Source organism: Erithacus rubecula, assembly GCF_903797595.1.
Source record: "Erithacus rubecula genome assembly, chromosome: 8".
Classification (NCBI taxonomy): domain Eukaryota; kingdom Metazoa; phylum Chordata; class Aves; order Passeriformes; family Muscicapidae; genus Erithacus; species Erithacus rubecula.
This window is the reverse complement of record NC_136659.1, coordinates 35,550,735-35,567,955: the sequence shown is the minus strand read 5'-3', so window position 1 is coordinate 35,567,955 and position 17,221 is coordinate 35,550,735. Positions and strand designations below refer to the sequence as shown.

General features: G+C 45.1%; 1 protein-coding gene across 1 annotated transcript; it reads left to right on the top strand.

Annotated features, from left to right (window-relative positions):
- The first annotated feature begins 3,702 nt into the window (after nt 1-3,702).
- On the top strand, nt 3,703-15,437 carry RND3 (Rho family GTPase 3). Its single transcript, XM_079311749.1, has 5 exons — nt 3,703-4,066; nt 4,388-4,475; nt 10,586-10,695; nt 12,016-12,150; nt 14,256-15,437. The coding sequence occupies exons 1-5, from the start codon at nt 3,917-3,919 to the stop codon at nt 14,505-14,507; spliced, it is 735 nt and encodes a 244-aa protein (XP_079167875.1). The 5' UTR covers nt 3,703-3,916; the 3' UTR covers nt 14,508-15,437.
- The last annotated feature ends 1,784 nt before the right edge of the window (nt 15,438-17,221 follow it).

Genomic DNA, 17,221 nt, shown 5'->3' with positions numbered 1-17,221 from the left:
TCTCTGGCTCCTAAAAGATGTTTAGTATTCCCAAAACATGAAGCTTTTCCAGAGGCAGAATTCTCAATTCACCACTCTCCTTGGCTGGGTGGTGCAAGGAAAGGGAGTGACCACCTCCAGCATGTCCTCACTTCTCTGCTGCTGACTCCTGGAAAAATCATTTCTCCACAGAATTATCCCTCTGTAAAGGGGAGAAAACCTCACAGCTGCTATCCCCCGTGTGGATAAATGCCTTGGGACAGCCTCTGGATACAGCCAGGACAGATCCCAGGGCTGGCAGCAGGGATGGGATTCCATCCTGCCTGTGAGTAACACCACCACAGCCGAGATTTTCAACCACCTCAACCTCTCTCTTAATATCCTACCTTCATTAAGGGCTTTTAAAAACATTTTTTGGTAAAGCTTTGCCCTCAGCTCCTGAAACTTGGAATAGCTGAGCTTTCATTCCCATGCAAGGCTTAGCACCCAAGGACCTGTCAGTCAGGTGAGGGAGACTCACGGGTGTCTCGAGCTGATTTTATGGATTTATGCAGCTCTCTCCCAGCGCTGGAGTCACAGCCGGATTTCTAAATGCCAAAATAGAGATTATAAGAGTGTCAAGCTTCATTTTGTTTTCAGTTCACAGCTAATTAGCATTGATTTTCATGCCGTTGTTCCTGCATAGTATTCCACCGACATCACCAGCCGGGAGAGGCTCGTTCTCACCCTGCCACCATCAATTTTAAACCCTCCTTGGAACACGAGGCTTTTGGGGTTTGGGTTTGGCAACCAGAGCTCTGTCCCTTGGCGGGCTCTGAGCCGAGCTCCTTGAAGCTGATTTTTCCCGAAGTGAGAATTCCCTGGGCTGGCAGTGCGGTTTGTGATTTGAAATCCTAACGTGACTTTTCCAACATCTGCAGAAAGTTAAGGATGGGGAATGATCCCTTAGCGGGAATTAGCGGGTACTTGTGACCTCGCTGCTTCTCTGCTGTCAAACAGACCGGCTCAGCTGGTGGCATCTCGGTGAGAAATAATCTTTTTTCATCTGTTAAGAAGTTGAATAAGACATAGATAAGCCCGGCCTAAGAGATAACAAATGGGTCTGCGTTCAGGAGAGCGGCCCTAAACAAGGTGGGGATTCCAGAGGTGCAGATGTCCCTCCATAGATGCTCATTGAGGTGGCAAAATCACTCCTGGGTTCTGGAACAACAATAAAAAAACCCAAAAAAACAACAAAAATAAAATAAAATCAGACGTGACCATGGAATTAATGCCCATCCTTTATTCCCAAGGGAGCCACTGCCTCCACCACGCAGGAAACGTGCATTTCCTAATCTGCAAATGTCTGACCTTAAACCTCGATAATGTTCTTTTAATGTGCGTTTAGCTGCACACCAGCAGCGCGGAGGAGGGGTGGGATGTGTAAAAAATCCATGTTTTATGTATATTATTCAATATTTTCCGTGGTTGGTATTGCAGGGAGAGAGATCTGGAGAGCAATTTTAGATTTAAATCATCGAGCAGTTATTCTGAAACTAAAAGCACTTGTTCTCAGCTGGTTTATTACAGTCATAGAAAGTGCTCAGGCAGATTATTTGCGAGGGGAGAAAAATGTATTTTGATATTCCCATGAAATCTTAGATGGGATCAGGAGTCATTACCACGCCAATCCTAAATGGTGTGTGTGTTATTAATATACACATCATTATTCCTGGGCTGGAAAGAGGAGAAACTGTGAAAGACTCTGATCAGATCTGGAGAAAAACGGGGAATTTGAACGAAGCAAAGCACAAAATTCAACCCCACAAATCAAAAATCTGGACTGCGTGTGAAAAATCCTGGTGGAAGCATCGACCCCCACTGGGTTATCCCCGTAGTTATTGGGATATGAGAAAAGCATTAAACTTAAGGGCTTGACATGAATAATGGGTTTATGGGGATTAAGGGATCTGGAGCAGCTTCCCCAAGGAATTCCAACAAGCTGGCGGCTTCCAGGGATTGTCCCCAACGCCCCCAAGGAGCCAAAATCCCCAGGGAGGGGCTGAGATGATATCACCAGGAGCTCTCAGCTCAGGATGGGTAAAGGCTCCTGGTGTAGAGCAGAGGGAAAGGCAAAAAAATCAGATTTTCTGCCCTTTGGAAAACACCTGAGAGTGTTTACACAGCTTTATTTTTCCAGATTTATCTCCTGTTCCAATATTGAACAAAAGGGAGAAACTCAGCTTCCCGTGCGCGTGCTTATTCCTCCCATTCCATAATCTTTCTGAAGAGCTGGGATGGATGGAGACTGTACAGGAGCAGCTTTTAATTTAAAAACATAAAAAAGAGGTGAATATCAGTCTGCTCCAGGGCCTTACAAAATAAGGCACACGTAGCAAATTTCAGTGTTTTGCACATTGTTTCCAAACAGAAACCAATTCTTTGGAAATGAGTAATCTGACCAGCCAACGAACCCCAAAAATATCAGCACTGAATTTTGAAATGTCATATTTGGGATTCTCCAGTGTGAGTCAGGGCAGAGTCAAACAGGCACGAGCCAACATCCTTTTTGCCAGGATGTTGTTTTAAAACTCACATTTCATGCCAGAACTGACACGGGCTGGGTTCATGGGTGACTCCAGAGATAAGGACAAAGCTGCATCTTTTGGAAGGCCACCCTGAGTCCGGCTGCTCCAGGCAGAGCCAAAAAGTGAGGCTGGAATCAGGAGGGGAGGCTGCTCCAGCTGCTTTTCCAGGGATCCATATGGGAAAAGAGAGGAGCTCTTGAGGGAGATGAGCTGCTCACAAACCATCCCTTGTTCAGGGCTCTCCTTTCAGGAGCGATGCTCAATCCTCTGCTGAACCGCTGCCAGCTTGGCTGGGGCTGTGTCTGGGAAGAGAAAAAAGAGGAGGATGTTGATGGTTGGGAGGAGGAATCAGAGAAATCTCTGATTTCTGCTCTGGGGGACGGGGACAGCGCTGAGGGATGGCTGGAGCTGTGTCCGGGCATGTCCAGGGAAAGGTTCTTCCCCGAGTGCTGGGCATGAATTCCCTCAGGGAATGGGCAGAGCCCCAGCAGTGTTTGACAACACTCCCAGGGATGCCCAGGGTGGGATTTTGGGGTGTCTGTGCAGGAACAGGGGTTGGATTGATGATCCTTGTGGTACCTCCTCACTCGGAGCATTCCATGGTTCTGTGTTTCTGTGACCGTGTTTTGAGGGAAAAGCCCCTTTGCCCTCCACCACAAGCACCATCCCTTCTCACCTCTCCTCATCTTTGTTCACCTCTCCTCATCCTTCCTTATCTCTCCTCATTCTTTTTCAGCTCTTCCTTCTCATCTATCGCTCATTTCTCATCTCATTCCCCTCAGCCCCCTGCTCTCCTCATCCTCTCTCCTCATCTCTCCTCACTCCCCTCAGCCCCCAGCTCCCCTCATCTCCCTTGAGGGACCCCGCACCACCTCTGGAGGCCGCACAAGGACGGATGGCGCAGTTCCCTTCCCATCCGCGGCCATTTACAGCTAAAATCCCTCACTAAGCACCGCATCCCCTCCTTTAACCCCGCTTTAACCCGCCTTTAACCCCTCCGGTGGCCGCTCCTGCAGGCCCCCATGGCTCTGAGGCCGCCCCTCTCTGCCCCTAGGGGGCGCACTGCACCGCCAGGGGGCGTGGCCCGCGCGGCGGCGGGCGGTGATTGGCGGGTGCGAGGCTATAAATAAGGGTGGGCGGCGGGGGGACAAAGCAGTGAGCGCGGGACCGGCGGGCGGGCGGTACGTCCGCGTCTCTGCCTCTTACACCGCAGAGGCTTTATTGTGTTTTTTATATATATTTTTTTGCCTTTTCGCGAGAAATCCGGGTGTGGTTTTTGGCTTTTTTTTTTCTTCTTTTCCTTTTTTTTTTTTTTTTTTTTTTTTTCATCTTCTATCGTGGCCGGCCGGGAGGGACTTAAGGGGAGATCAATGAAGGAAAGAAGAGCGAGCCAGAAGTTATCGAGCAAGGCTGTGATGGATCCCAACCAGAACGTGAAGTGCAAGATCGTGGTGGTGGGGGACAGCCAGTGCGGGAAGACAGCGCTGCTCCACGTCTTTGCCAAGGATTGCTTCCCTGAGGTGAGCGGGACGGCGCCGGGATCGACACCGGGATCGGGCGGAGCACAGTCTAGATCAGCACCAGGAGCGGGCCGGGATCGGTACCGGGGCCGGGATCGGTACCGGGGCCGGTATCAGTGAGGGGAGCGGGCGGGGATCAGCACCCGAGGTCCGGCCGGGATCGGCACTGGGGCCAGGATCGGTACCGGGGTTCGGGCAGGATCAGCACCCGTGTCCGGCTGGGGATCGGTACCGGGATCCGGGCGGGATCAGCACCGGGATCGGCACCGGGGCGGCGGCGCTGGTCGCGGGTTTGACCGTGCCCTGTGTCCCTCCTTGCAGAGCTACGTCCCCACCGTGTTCGAGAACTACACGGCCAGCTTCGAGATCGACACGCAGCGCATCGAGCTCAGCCTCTGGGACACCTCGGGTGAGCGCTCCCCGCCCGGCCGGGCGGATTCTTGGGCAAAAAATCTCGGCTGTGCTTGCCGGATCTCCTTGTGTGAGGGTGTGGGCAAGGTTTGTCAGCATTGCGGGGGGATGTGTGCTCACCTGCCTGGCTGGAAGGAGATTTTTGGGGAGCTCCTTCGGCTCCTCTGCTGCCTGCGAACCCCCCTCTGCCTTGTGTGCTAATGGTGAATTGTTTCAGCTCGCTCTGGAGCTCCTTGGTTTTTTTACAAAACCCAGCACTTTTAGGGAAAACCTTTAAAATTTCTCTGATTTTTTGAGATGCGGAGGGAAGCATTCTTTCCTCCATCAGGGCTTTTCATTCCCTGTTTTACTTGGAAGAAACCGGCTGAGGTGCCTCAGAGGTTGAGGGCTTTGGTGTTTGGCTGGCTCCGCTCACATGTTGAGACAGGAGCTCCTCTAAATCCTCCTGTCGCTGATAATTTGGATAATTGGGCTGCACTTACAGCCAGGGGGGTGAGGGAGCACCCCAAAATTGCTGCCTCAGTGCTGGAGAAGGGAGCCACAGTGGCTCTGAATGAGGATGTCCAGGGGGGAATGACACCAGCAACCATTACCAGAGGTGTGGATCAACATCATCTGCAGAGCTGATTGGGAAAAAAAAAACCCCCAAAAAACAAACAAACAACAAAAAAAAAAAAATCATCCTGGAGGAACTTGGCAGAACACACAATCCCTCCCTCTCTCTTTAATGCTGAATTTGGACCCGGCAGTTTCTCCTCAGTGTGACAGCAGTTCTTTTAGCAGGAATGAAAATGTTAATCCCTGTTTAAAAGAGGAGTTTAGGCGGCGGGTTGGCTTCCCTCTTGCTGTTGAGGAAATTATTCCAAATTCTTGCAACACGATTGCTGGGAAAAGGCAGCTCTGCCCACAACCACTATCAGCTTTGCTCTGAGCTGATTTTTTTTATTTTTTTTCTTCATCTTATGCCAAGTGAGACTTGCAGATTTCTGGAGTATGTCTGGTTGGAGCTTTCATGCTGATTACTAAGCTGGCTGGAATTATGGAGCAAGGGCTTATTAAAAATTAATAGTTATTTTGGAAAAATGTTATCTTTATTAAGATACAGCACGCACTCAGGCTGGAGATGGGAAGGTTTGGAATCTGTTTGTCAAAGGCTGGAGACACCCATGGAATCAAATATTCCCTAGCACTTCAAAAGACAAAAGCAGTGGAAGAAAAAACACCTGCCAGCCTTTTGTCCTCTGTCCTGGAACTCAGAGAAAATGTGCTTGAGTCAGAAGCATGAGACCAAGTGGGTGATTTGTCTGACATCCCAAAAGTGAAGAGGAAATATTTGAAAGATGCAGTGCTTGGTTTTACAGAGTGTTGCTGAGTGGATCCTCTGCCTGTGGGACTCTGGATGAGGAATTTGGGCTCACCCACTGCAAAAAACCAACCCTGCCCAAGCCCATTAACCCAGAACAAAATCACATCAGCAGATAAGAGACAGCAGAAGATAAGGCAGTGTTTTAGCCTTATCTGAAAGTCTTGGTAATTTAATTTTTACAAGTCTTTGTCCTGGTCCTCTGCTGAGTTAGGAGAGATGTCTGAATGGCATTTTTGAAGCAGGACTAAATCTAATTAACTTGAAAAGATGGCTGATCGTTGCAGCACGGGGGAGGTGATGGCTGCAGTTTTTGTGGTGCTTGAATATCTCCTGGGAGGGGGGAAAAGATGCTGTTTAATTGAGTTTATTGCAGTATGCTGCAGATACTTCCAAGGTGACTCAATCAGCATTTTGTATTCATCCTTAACTCTTTTTTTAACTGGCAGCATTTAGCAGCCTTCCCAATTAGTCCCTTGAATTAAAATTGATAATTGGGTTTTGCAGTGAATCCTTTGGAATCCTTTGCCACTTCCAACTCTTTTTTTTAAATTATTTTTGCTCACTGGGAAAATCAGAAAAGCTGTGGTTAAAATACTTGTGTGAGGGTGAGAACAGGCCCTGCTACCACAGTTTTAGTTTGTAATTCTTTATATACCAACAATAATAACAATGTATTTTTACTAGAGAACTTTTAGCTGTCATGCAACTGATAGAAAAAAAAAAATTCAAATTCATTGGGGAATTGTTGCATCTTGGATTTGCCCATAGGAATATGGGACAAGTAAGAGTGGAATGGAACAGGGAGGTTCATTATTCAAATGTTTGCTGGTGCTGTCTAGTTCTGCAAGTCATTAGAAGGATTTAAATTAGCCACAACATTAAGGGAAGCACTTGCCAAGTTGAATTTCAATGGGGTTTGGGACTAGCAGCCCTCTCTCCAAGCAGGAATGTCTGGTTGCAATCTCACTACACCATAAATTACTCTGCTCTCTGCTAACATGGGGCAGTCTTGAGCTGTTTGTGCTTCTTGTGTGAGGTGAAATATTTAAACTTTCTCCAGGTTAAAGCTTCATCTTGCACTTTCAGGGCCACTGTGAAGCAAAAAAGAAATGTTAGTTGCCTTTATCTACCAATTAATCTGCATTTACCAAGTTTTTTTTGCTCCTTTGATATTTATATTTCTTGCTAGGACAACAGCAGCCCTGGCTTAGAAATACCATTAATTAGGTGTCTCCCTAAAATGTGTTTTAGGGGCTTTCTTTATTGCTTGAACTGTGGCTACTCCAATAAAATAATTCTCAACAGGGCCAGAAATACTTACAACTGCTGGGGATTAGCAAGTAATTAAATCCAGAAGGGCCTTGGAGCTGGGAGTCAAGTTAGTTTTGCTGGGATTTTTTTTGACTGTATACAAAGTACTCAGTGTCCATATAGAAACAGAAATTAATTGGAAACTTTGGTGCTGGAATCTTTCAGGTGAAAGCTGAAACTTGGAGGAATTAAAGTTGCTAATTCCCCAAATTCCTTGGCAGTAAGGCTTGCAAAGGAGAAAAAAAAAAATCCAGTTGTTGCCTTTGCCTCCCAGTTTTCTAGCAGCTTGCTGAATTTTTGGGATTTTCTGGTTTTAATTGCCCATTTTAACAGGGTTTTCTCAGTGCTTTTACAAGGGCATTAATTCCAATTGATTCCTGGGATTGCCAAGTGGCCTCCCAAAATTATCATTTGGAGGTGTGATCACACAGAAAACTGGGGATATTTTGATATCTCTTTACTTGGAGATAAACTGCAAAAATGAGGTAAAAATGCATCTCACCCACCCCATGTTTTTGGGCTTATTTATATTTAATTTTATTTTTTTTAAGGAGGAAAACCATCAGCACTGAAAGGAGCTCCTTGGAGCAGCCAGTGTTTGCTGTTTTCTGTGATAATTATTGAGCCCAAGGCTTTGGGAGTGAGAATTCTGCTGTTCATCTGTTGTTTTTTCACTTGACTGGGCTCCAAAAGCTCCAAATCCTAATTCCTGGTGGCTGCTTGCTGGTGTGGAAATAGGAAAGTCTTGCCTGTCACTGAGCCCTCCTGGCCTCAGGATGTGCAGCTTGAACCCTCCTGGTACCTTCAAGTAGTGCTAAACCACCCCAAAATTCAATATTCTTCCACTTCTAATCATGTCATTCTGTTCTTTATTAAGATAGCAATATTTAAACCTAAAATTTAAACTTATCCCCTGTAGACCAAACCCAACCATATTGCTGGGGAGGGGTTTTATTTCTGTCTAAAAGTTGAATTTCTGTTTCAACATAAGGTTTCCAAAGCAGATCATCCTTAATGTTGCATGTATTTTTGGCTGAAATTCTTGAAGCTGCCAAACAAATTAAGAGTTTAAAATAAAAAAAAAAGGGAGGATTGCAGCTGGAATAAATGTCCAACCCAAAGGAAAATGAACTACAGCCTTATCAGCAACTCCTTGATAAAACCACAAAACCACCCATGTTGTCCTTGCCAAAAATGTTTTATTTTGCAGGAACAGAATCCCTAACACAAATAGGCTTTTTTTTTTTCCTTTTCTTTTTGTTCTTTTTTTTTTCTCTCCCCACAAATACCATGGCTCCAGTTCCACATTCTCCTTCTGTTTTCGAGGGTTGGCACGGCTTCAAAATCTGCAAAAAAGGAACATGAGAAAGAGGGAGCAGCCAGGCTGGGCTGTGCTGGAGTTGTCTGTTCAGACTTGAGTGAGCCTCATTCCTGACATTCCTGCCTTCTGAGGGTTTCTCTGGGCAGAGGGATGCAAATGCCAGCTTGAATAGTGCACACTGAGGGCTGCAGCCCCTTTTTTGTTTGCACAGGGATAAAGGTTTGCTTAGAAATGAGAGCAGGAAATTTCCCTTTGTGGATCTTGCAGCTTGAGGGGAGTTCTAATGGGCTCTGTTTGTTCTGCCTGGAGAAAAACTGGGGAATATCCCTCCTAAACTTGCTAAAAGTGCTTTTATTCCAACTCAACAAATAAAAATTCAGAGAGGGGGGAGGGGGATGGGAAAAAGCAAAGCAGCTCCAGCTGCTGGGGCTGGAGGTGAGGGCTGTGTGTACATAAATACATCTCCTGGACATATAAGGGATCCCTGGAGCTGCTGAGTGAGCCCAGAGGTATTTGTGTGAGGAATGAGTTTCTGGGTGAGGCTTTGCTGAGACTCCTTTCTAGCCAGCAACCATTAAGGGTTCCCTGAGTCCTGCCCTGGCTTGCTGGAGCCCGGGGGGATGTGGCACCCAGGTGGCTCTTGGTGGCACTTGCTGGTTGTGTCCAGGAGAAATAAGGCTGCCCTGGGGCTGCAGGGTGAATAACCAGCCCTGGGGTGCAGGACAGGAGATCCTGGGGTGTAATTAGCAGTGCAAAATGCTCATTGATAGGTGCAGTCAGTGATTAACTCCAGGTTTGTTCCCAAGGTGTCATTTGTGCTGAGTTCAGCTGCACTGGGGTGTGAGGAGCCTTTGGTGACAGCTGCCTCTCTGTCACATTGACATCATTTACAGGGATGAGCATTGGAATTAAATCCTTCTCCTCCACCAAATCACCTTCTGCTGCCTACTTTGGTAATGCTGTTCCTCATTACAAAAACAACATTCCTGGCATTCCCTTCTGCAACAGCCTGGGCTGTCTGGCAGGGAAAAACTTGAGGAATTCCTCTAATCCAGTTCAGAATCAGAGACCTTTCTGCCAATTAGTTCTGGAGAGCTGAGAAATTGGTGGGATAATGAGCTGATAACCCCCAAACTCCTGGAATCTGGGTTCTCGTGCTGGGTGTTCCATGCTGTGCTTTAGGGTCTGCTGGGTTTTAGGATTTTTCATAGAAAAAAATACAGAAATAAAGATGTGTGATGAGTGAGAAAATGAATTTTAAGTTGCCCAGGCCCTTGCCCTGTTGAATTGGTTTAAATGCCCTTTTAAATGCATTAAGAAATGTATTTTCTCAGGAAGCAAAGTTCAGCACAGTTGAGGCCAAACCTAATTGTGGTTGAGTGACTGCAACTTCTGAGAAAAAACAAAGATTTTTTTTTTCTTTTTTTCCCCCCAACCTGTTACCAGCTTCTCCAGATGATTAAAAAAGGTTTTTTAACTGGACAGGTTTTAACTTTTCACATCATGACTGTTGTTAAGGAAAACAGAAAAAAACCCTTCACAGGCCTGCAAATAAAACAAGCACAAAGAGCAGCACTGTACCTACATCTGTTCCCCCAGATTACTAAATTAGCTTTGATCTTGTTGATAAAAATCTGGTTTATGGGCTAAACATAAACATTTATTGCAAGCTTTATTGGCTTACAGATTAATGAGGCTTTTTGTGACAGATAACTTGCATGCCTGCCTACAGGATTGGGATTTTTCCCTGCTGGAAATCTGTTTCCTGCAACAAGTCCTTTAATTTGAAGCAAGAGTTTCTCCCAAACATTGCCAATGTGACAAGTGAAGATGCTTTTTGCACTTGGAGCTGTTTGTTTTAAATTAACTGCTAGGCAAAGCAAAACTGAGGAGTTTCAATCTGCTTTAGGAAAAGCCTTTTGGAGCTCAAGGATTTGTTGCTCGATGCCTTCAACTTGGCCTGACCCTATTTTCCCTTTCCTTGGGAATGTTTGCTGGGTGATGGATCACTGGGGGGTTGTCACTGAGAGCCTCTCCATGGGTTCTGAGTGGCTGCAGGAAGAGGAAAAGAGCAATTAATGAAGATTTTTTTTGTTGGTTTTCCCTGCAGGCTCTCCCTATTACGACAATGTCCGCCCGCTCTCCTACCCAGACTCTGATGCTGTCCTGATCTGCTTTGACATCAGTCGACCAGAAACCCTGGACAGTGTCCTAAAAAAGGCAAGTATTTGAGGCAGCCCTGAGCACAGAGCTCTGCTGGAGCAGCTCATCTTGAAATCCCTGCAGTGCTGCTGTTCCTACACTGGAAACTTCCACTTTGTTTTATTTTTTTTAATGGAGCGATGACAGGAGGGTGCTTTGATTTGAGGTCATTTGTTTGGAAGGGCTGGATGGTAATTGAAAACAAAATCTCACTAATGGACACTTGGAGCTGAAGGAAATTCTCATTCCTCAGCCCTGAGACAGCAGGGGATTGTTGGGGGTGGTGTGAGGTGCTGTAAGAAATTGGCTCTCACGTGTTCTTGTGACTGGATTAGGAAACTTTGCTGGGTTGCAGGGATGGCTAAAAATTATCTGCAGAGTGCTTGGACTTCTGCCATGGCCTTACATAATTTGGGAGCCAGTGACAAATGCCTCTGGAAGCCACCAGCAGAGCTTGCAGTGGCACAGAAATGCAGCCCTGCCCCAAAAACCCTTCATGAGGTCAGTGATCTGAGCTTGTGTCAGCCTTCCCATGAGCTCAGATGTGGAATTTTCATAATCAGGCTCTGTGTTTGCAAGGTGGTCCTGGTCCCTTCCTTGGCTGCTGAGCATGACTCAACTTCTCAGTGGTTTTGGGGCTTAATGACCTGAAATTCCTTTTTTTTTTTTTTTTTTTTTTTTTTCCCCTGAGGCTTGAGCCAGTGATTCTTGTCTCACTGGCATAAATTGCCTTACAATGCTCTGAACAGCCAACAAAAAATACTTCAAAACTACTCTCTCTCTGTGTGAAAAAGCATCCAGAACTGTGGTTTTTCTGCCTCTGCTAATTCTGGTTATTTAATTCTACAAGAGATTTTTATAAATGCTTTAAAACCCAAATTACAGCCTTAAATTTTAGGGAGTATCATCTGTTTTAGATTATGGGTGAAACCAAATTAATTTATGCCAGGTTCTGACTGAGGAGCTGATCTGGGATGTTTTAGGGGTGAGAATGCAGCAGTAATCTCACATTTAGCCCTGCTGGGGTTGTGGTTGTGAAGGTGGGGACAGCATTTCTGCACCTGGGTGTGAGATACAGCAGCTCTGCAAACCTTTGCTCATGTGGATAAACAATCTCATTCCCTGCTGATTAGTAAGCCAGGGGAATTCATGAGTGTGTGAGATATGAGGAAGATTTCATCCTTGACCAAATTCTTGCTGCAGCAAAAATCCCCCGGAAGGCAAATCCAACCGTTCCATCCAAAACATCCCAGCTTGGGGACATCAGGGCTGATTAAAAACTTTACACCCATTGCTCCTTTGAGTTTTTTTAACAACCACCACTTCCCAATTTGGCAGTGGAAAGGGGAGATCCAGGAGTTCTGCCCCAACACCAAGATGCTGCTGGTGGGCTGCAAGTCCGACCTGCGCACGGACGTCAGCACGCTGGTGGAGCTCTCCAACCACAGGCAGACCCCCGTGTCCTATGACCAGGTAGGTGCCACCCCCTCCTTTGTCCTTCCAAAAAAAACCTCCATTTCTATCCCAGGAACTCTCACTGTGATCAGCTTTTTACTCTCAGTGCAGCCTGAAATTCAGATTTGCACCTCTGGTGTTGGGTGGGTTTGAAAGTGCCTCACAACCATCCCTTTAAACATCATCTTTGTGCTTGTAATTTGATTTTTAGGTGAGCTGTAAAAACAAACTTCCTGCTTTTCTGTGCCTGCACACACCAGAAATGCAGCTGGAAGGTGACACATGCTGTTTATTCAGTGATAAATTGGTGAAATTGCTGTCTGCAGAGAATCATGACATCATATTGGAATAGATGATCTCATGATTCTAATATCACCTTCTCCCTCCTCCTGAAGGAGCAGCAAAGCCAGATGAGTTAATTCCTGATGAGTTCTTTGCTCCTGGGGAAGGGAGAAGTTTGGAGGCTGGAGAAAGGGAAAGGAATCAGGTCATGGGAGCAGGGAAACTGCTCAGCTCAGAGCCTGCCTGCATTACTCACAGTGTGTGATCCCTCCTGGCAGCTGAGTCACCCTGTGGGAGGGACAGTGGCACCTCCAGAGTCACCTCAGTGACTTTAGCAGCCACTTTGGGATGGTTTGTCCCTCATGTTTTCCACACCAGCAGCTCCTGATGTGAGGTACTAAAGAAACAGCTTGGCAAGACTTGTAAAATCAAGTTTTTCCATGCTGGCAGGTGGATTTTTTTTCCCTGAATTCACAGCTCAGCCTGTACCCCCTGAGGAGCAGGAACCAGCTGCTCCTAAAATCCCCTTTCCTGGCTAAAGTAGGATGGAATCAGATCTTTCCCATTGCTCTGAGCTGCAGGAAGCACAGGGAGGGAAGGACAGGCTGGTGACACCCTGCTCCAGCTCCCAGCTCCACCTGAGCAAACATTTCTGGGGCTCAGCCCAAAGGGAGTTGAGATGTTGAACTGTGGGGAGCTCCTGCTGCCTTATCAGCCTCTCCCCTCCCCAGTGATAAGGTGCCTGCATCACTGCAGGGCAAACTGGGATTGCTGCCAGCAGGGATGGGCTTGGATTTTCATTTAGTAAAGAAATCAGATTTCCTTGGAACAACTCCAGGTTTGTTCTGTTTTGGTTTTAGTTTTGGTTTTTTTTTTTACATAATGCTCTATTGTGTTCCAGTAGCAAAATCAAGGATATGGGGAAAGATTCATCCCTCAGAAATCAAATTCCCTTGGAACAACTCCTGGTTTTTTGGGGTTTTTTTTCCCCCACATAATGCTGTATTGTGCTCCAGTAACAAAATCCACCATGGGATACTGAGCTATTGTCATCTGTCACATGTTGGGATGTTTGCCTTGTGGTGCTGGGGCAAATATCCCTGCTTGGACTTAAAAATCACAAAAAAGGGCTCCTATAACCCCTCATGATCTTGTTCTTTTTTTCCCCTATCAGGAAATTGATAGAATTATCCCAGAGCACATTTCCCTGAGAACTTTGCCCTTTTCCTTTTTAACCTGCTCCAGATCAGGGCAGCTGCTCATTCCTTAGGGCACAGAATTTCTCTTAGGAAATTTCAGGTTTCAACCTGGAAACTTCCACATTTTCCAGGAAATTCCCACATCTAAATTAAGCTGAAACTGCTGAAAAAGCCTCACTCAAACAATTCAGGTTTTTACAGTCACTGAGCTGCTCTTCTCTCCCAATTTATGTCAGATAAAACTTGGACACTTTTAACTCCTCCTGGCAGCAAATCTCTGTTTATTTCCCCATTTTTCCCCCCCCATTTCCTCCCCCCATTTTTCCCTAGTTTCCCCCCAATTTTCCCCCATTTTCCCCCAGTTTTTTTCCCCAGTTTTTTTTCCAGTTTCCCCCCCATTTTCTCCCCATTACCCCCAATTTTTCCCCCAATTTCCCCCCCAATTCTTCCCCAATTTCTGTTTACCATCACACCAAACAATTCTTCCACACTTGTCCAACAAACCAACTTTGAGTTTTCCAGGGGAAACAGCACAGAGCTGAAATTGTGAAGATTGCTGAAAGAAGATTTTTGCACAACTTGCTATTGATCACATGTTCCTTTTTTTTTTCTTTTTCTTTTTTTTTTTTTTTATTCCCTCAGGGTGCAAATATGGCCAAACAGATTGGAGCAGCCACATACATTGAATGCTCAGCCTTACAGTCAGAAAACAGTGTCAGAGACATTTTTCACGTTGCCACCCTGGCTTGTGTGAACAAAACAAACAAAAATGTGAAAAGAAACAAATCTCAGAGGGCCACAAAGAGAATTTCACACATGCCTGGCAGGCCAGAACTGTCCACAGTGGCCACAGACTTGAGAAAGGACAAAGCCAAGAGTTGCACAGTGATGTGAAGGAGCTGGGAATTCCTGCAGCAGGAGGAGGAAGATCCAGGAGGGATTTGGAGCTCAATGAAGTCACAGCCACAGGGTGTTTCTGATTTTTTTTTTTTTTTATTTTTGTGCCAGTGCTTTCATGGAGATTTCTCCTGTTGTGTTAGAGACTTAAAGGACTGAGCAGCAGGAGGAAAAAGCTCTGAGAGATGTTGGCATCAGGAATTTCTGTTGAAGACAATGCCAAAAAAAAAAGAAATAATAATAATAATAATAAAAGGGAAAAATGTTTGAATGTGCTGAGAGAAGAGAGAATGGTTGGGAAAAAATAACCCTGCAAAGGAGAGATGTCATGGACAGTGGATGTTTCTTTTATGCTCTGCTCCTGGATTCTACCACTTTGATTTCATTCAAATAATACTTTAATGGGATTTTATTTTTAATGAAGACATTATTAATGCACCCTTCTCATTAAGGAACTACCCCTGTGACCTTAGAGTTGGTTTTTCCAAAGGATTTGATCTCATTATTTTTTTTTTTTTTTAGTAGCTGATTGTGAAAATGGAGAGGATACCAAGGCTTGTGTGTCACCTGGAGGAAAATTTTTGGAGAATTTTTGGAATTTTGCCTCCCTGATCCATGGTGGGGATGAAGAGAAGTGTTGGAGGATTCCCAGAATTTCTGTGGAGTTGAGCTGGATCAGATTTGGGGGGGGAGGGGAGTTGCTGCAGGTTCCTCTTTGTGGTTGTGGTGTGGAAATGGTGCCAGTGCTGGTGTTCTGTGTGCTGTAGCTTCAAGTGGGAGGTGCTGAGAGCTCTGATGGAAAACATCCCATAATTTTCCAGCCCTTGACCATTCCTTAAGCCTTACTGCCCACCTGGGGATGCCCCCAAAAATCCCATTTGGGCTTCTCCCAGGAGCTGGGGGAGCTCATGGATCCCACAGAAAACACTTTTCTGGGATGTTACAAAAAAACAAAAAAACCACAAAAATACCCCTCAAAAACCTGCAAATGAGCCAGCAGAGCCTTTTGTGATGCTCCTCATTTTGGGGGAGAAAATGGGGTCTGAAGAACTGTGAGGCCTTAAGGGGTCCCCAGTGGCAACTGGATCCTGCCCTTAATTTTAGGATAAACACAAAAAATACCCAACCCCCAATCCTGGGATGGGCTGAACTGCTTCAGTCCAATCCCTTTTTTTTTTTTTTTTTTTTTTGCTGTTGTTACACTGAATTAAATCAGCCTTTTCCTCCTGAGCCACCAAACTTAACCCCAAAGGAAGGAGACAAAGCTCTGAGCAGGCTGGTTTTTGCTTGTGGAGGACAAGCATTTCATTGCCAATGGTGATGCTTCATTTTTGAAGTGTTTAAAAAATAAATAAAAAAAAAAAATTAAAAAAAAAACAAGCTCTGTGCAAAGGTAAAGGTGAACTCATCATTCATTCTCAGTTCTGTGTGTTCCCAGCACTTTGTTTCATCTGAGAAAAGAAAAACAAATCTCACTCCCATTCTGGTTATTTCCCACAAAAAAAAAAAAAAAAATTAAAAAAAAAAAAAAAGACATTTTTGATCACCATAATAAGCTTTTAACTGATGCAACAGTGCTCTTAGGGCAGTATTACAAAATAGCTGGTAAGTGCTTCTTTCTGTATTTAAATATTGTGGAAAAAAATAAGTTATGACTGTTATAAAGCAGGACATTCATTACTTTTTTTTGGTTTTTTTTTTTAAATTGTTGAAGTCACTTTGTATGTTTGGTTAATGTTTCTGCAGTATTTATTAAAATATCATTTTTTTTTTCCTTTGAATTAAAAAAAAACAAGAAAAAAAGGAATTTTCTCCTCTTGGAGATGGGCCTTTGTGTGGTAGTTCATTCATTATTGTGTGTTTAATTGTGCTGGGGTTTGAAAACAGCTTTTTGAACATTAAATTTTCCACTTTGCTGTGAGTTCCTTCTCAGAGCTGTTTCCCAAAAATTTCCCAAAAATTTTCCCAAAAAGAGGAGCAAAGCAAACACCTGGGGGTTGCTTTGCTTTGCCTCTCAAGCTGAATTTTCACATTTTCAAATTCAATTTTCAGGTTATTCTTTGCCAGAATAAAAAACCCAGCCCAGAGCTACTCCTGTTACTGGGAGATCCTTGAAATTCTGAATTTTACTGATTATTCCAGAACCTGCAGCTCCATCCTCCCCTTCATCCAGGCTGGGAATTGTCTCCCTGTGGTGATTCCATCTTTCAGAATTCCATCTCAGGATTCCCAGCAGTTGTTCACTCCCTGTTCCCTGATCTTCCTGGTGACCCAGCAGCTCTGGAGGTGCTGTAATTAATGAGGGATGGGTTAATTAATGAACAAACTCCCCCTGTCCTCACCATCTGAAGGTGTTTTTGGTGTTCCCATCTGTGCCAGGTCGAGTTCTCAGTTGCACTGCTCTGCTGCCCTTTGGCTGCTCAGGATGAGTTTTCATTCTCTGTGTCCTTTTTGGATGAGTTTTGGTGCTCTTTGTCCTTCTCAGGATGAGTTTTGATTCTCTGTGTCCTTTTTAGATGAGTTTTGGTGCTCTTTGTCCTTCTCAGGATGAGTTTTCATTCTCTGTGTCCTCTTTAGATGAGTTTTGATGCTCTTTGTCCTTCTCAGGATGAGTTTTGATTCTCTGTGTCCTCTTTAGATGAGTTTTGATGCTCTTTGTCCTTCTCAGGATGAGTTTTGATTCTCTGTGTCCTTTTTGGATGAGTTTTGGT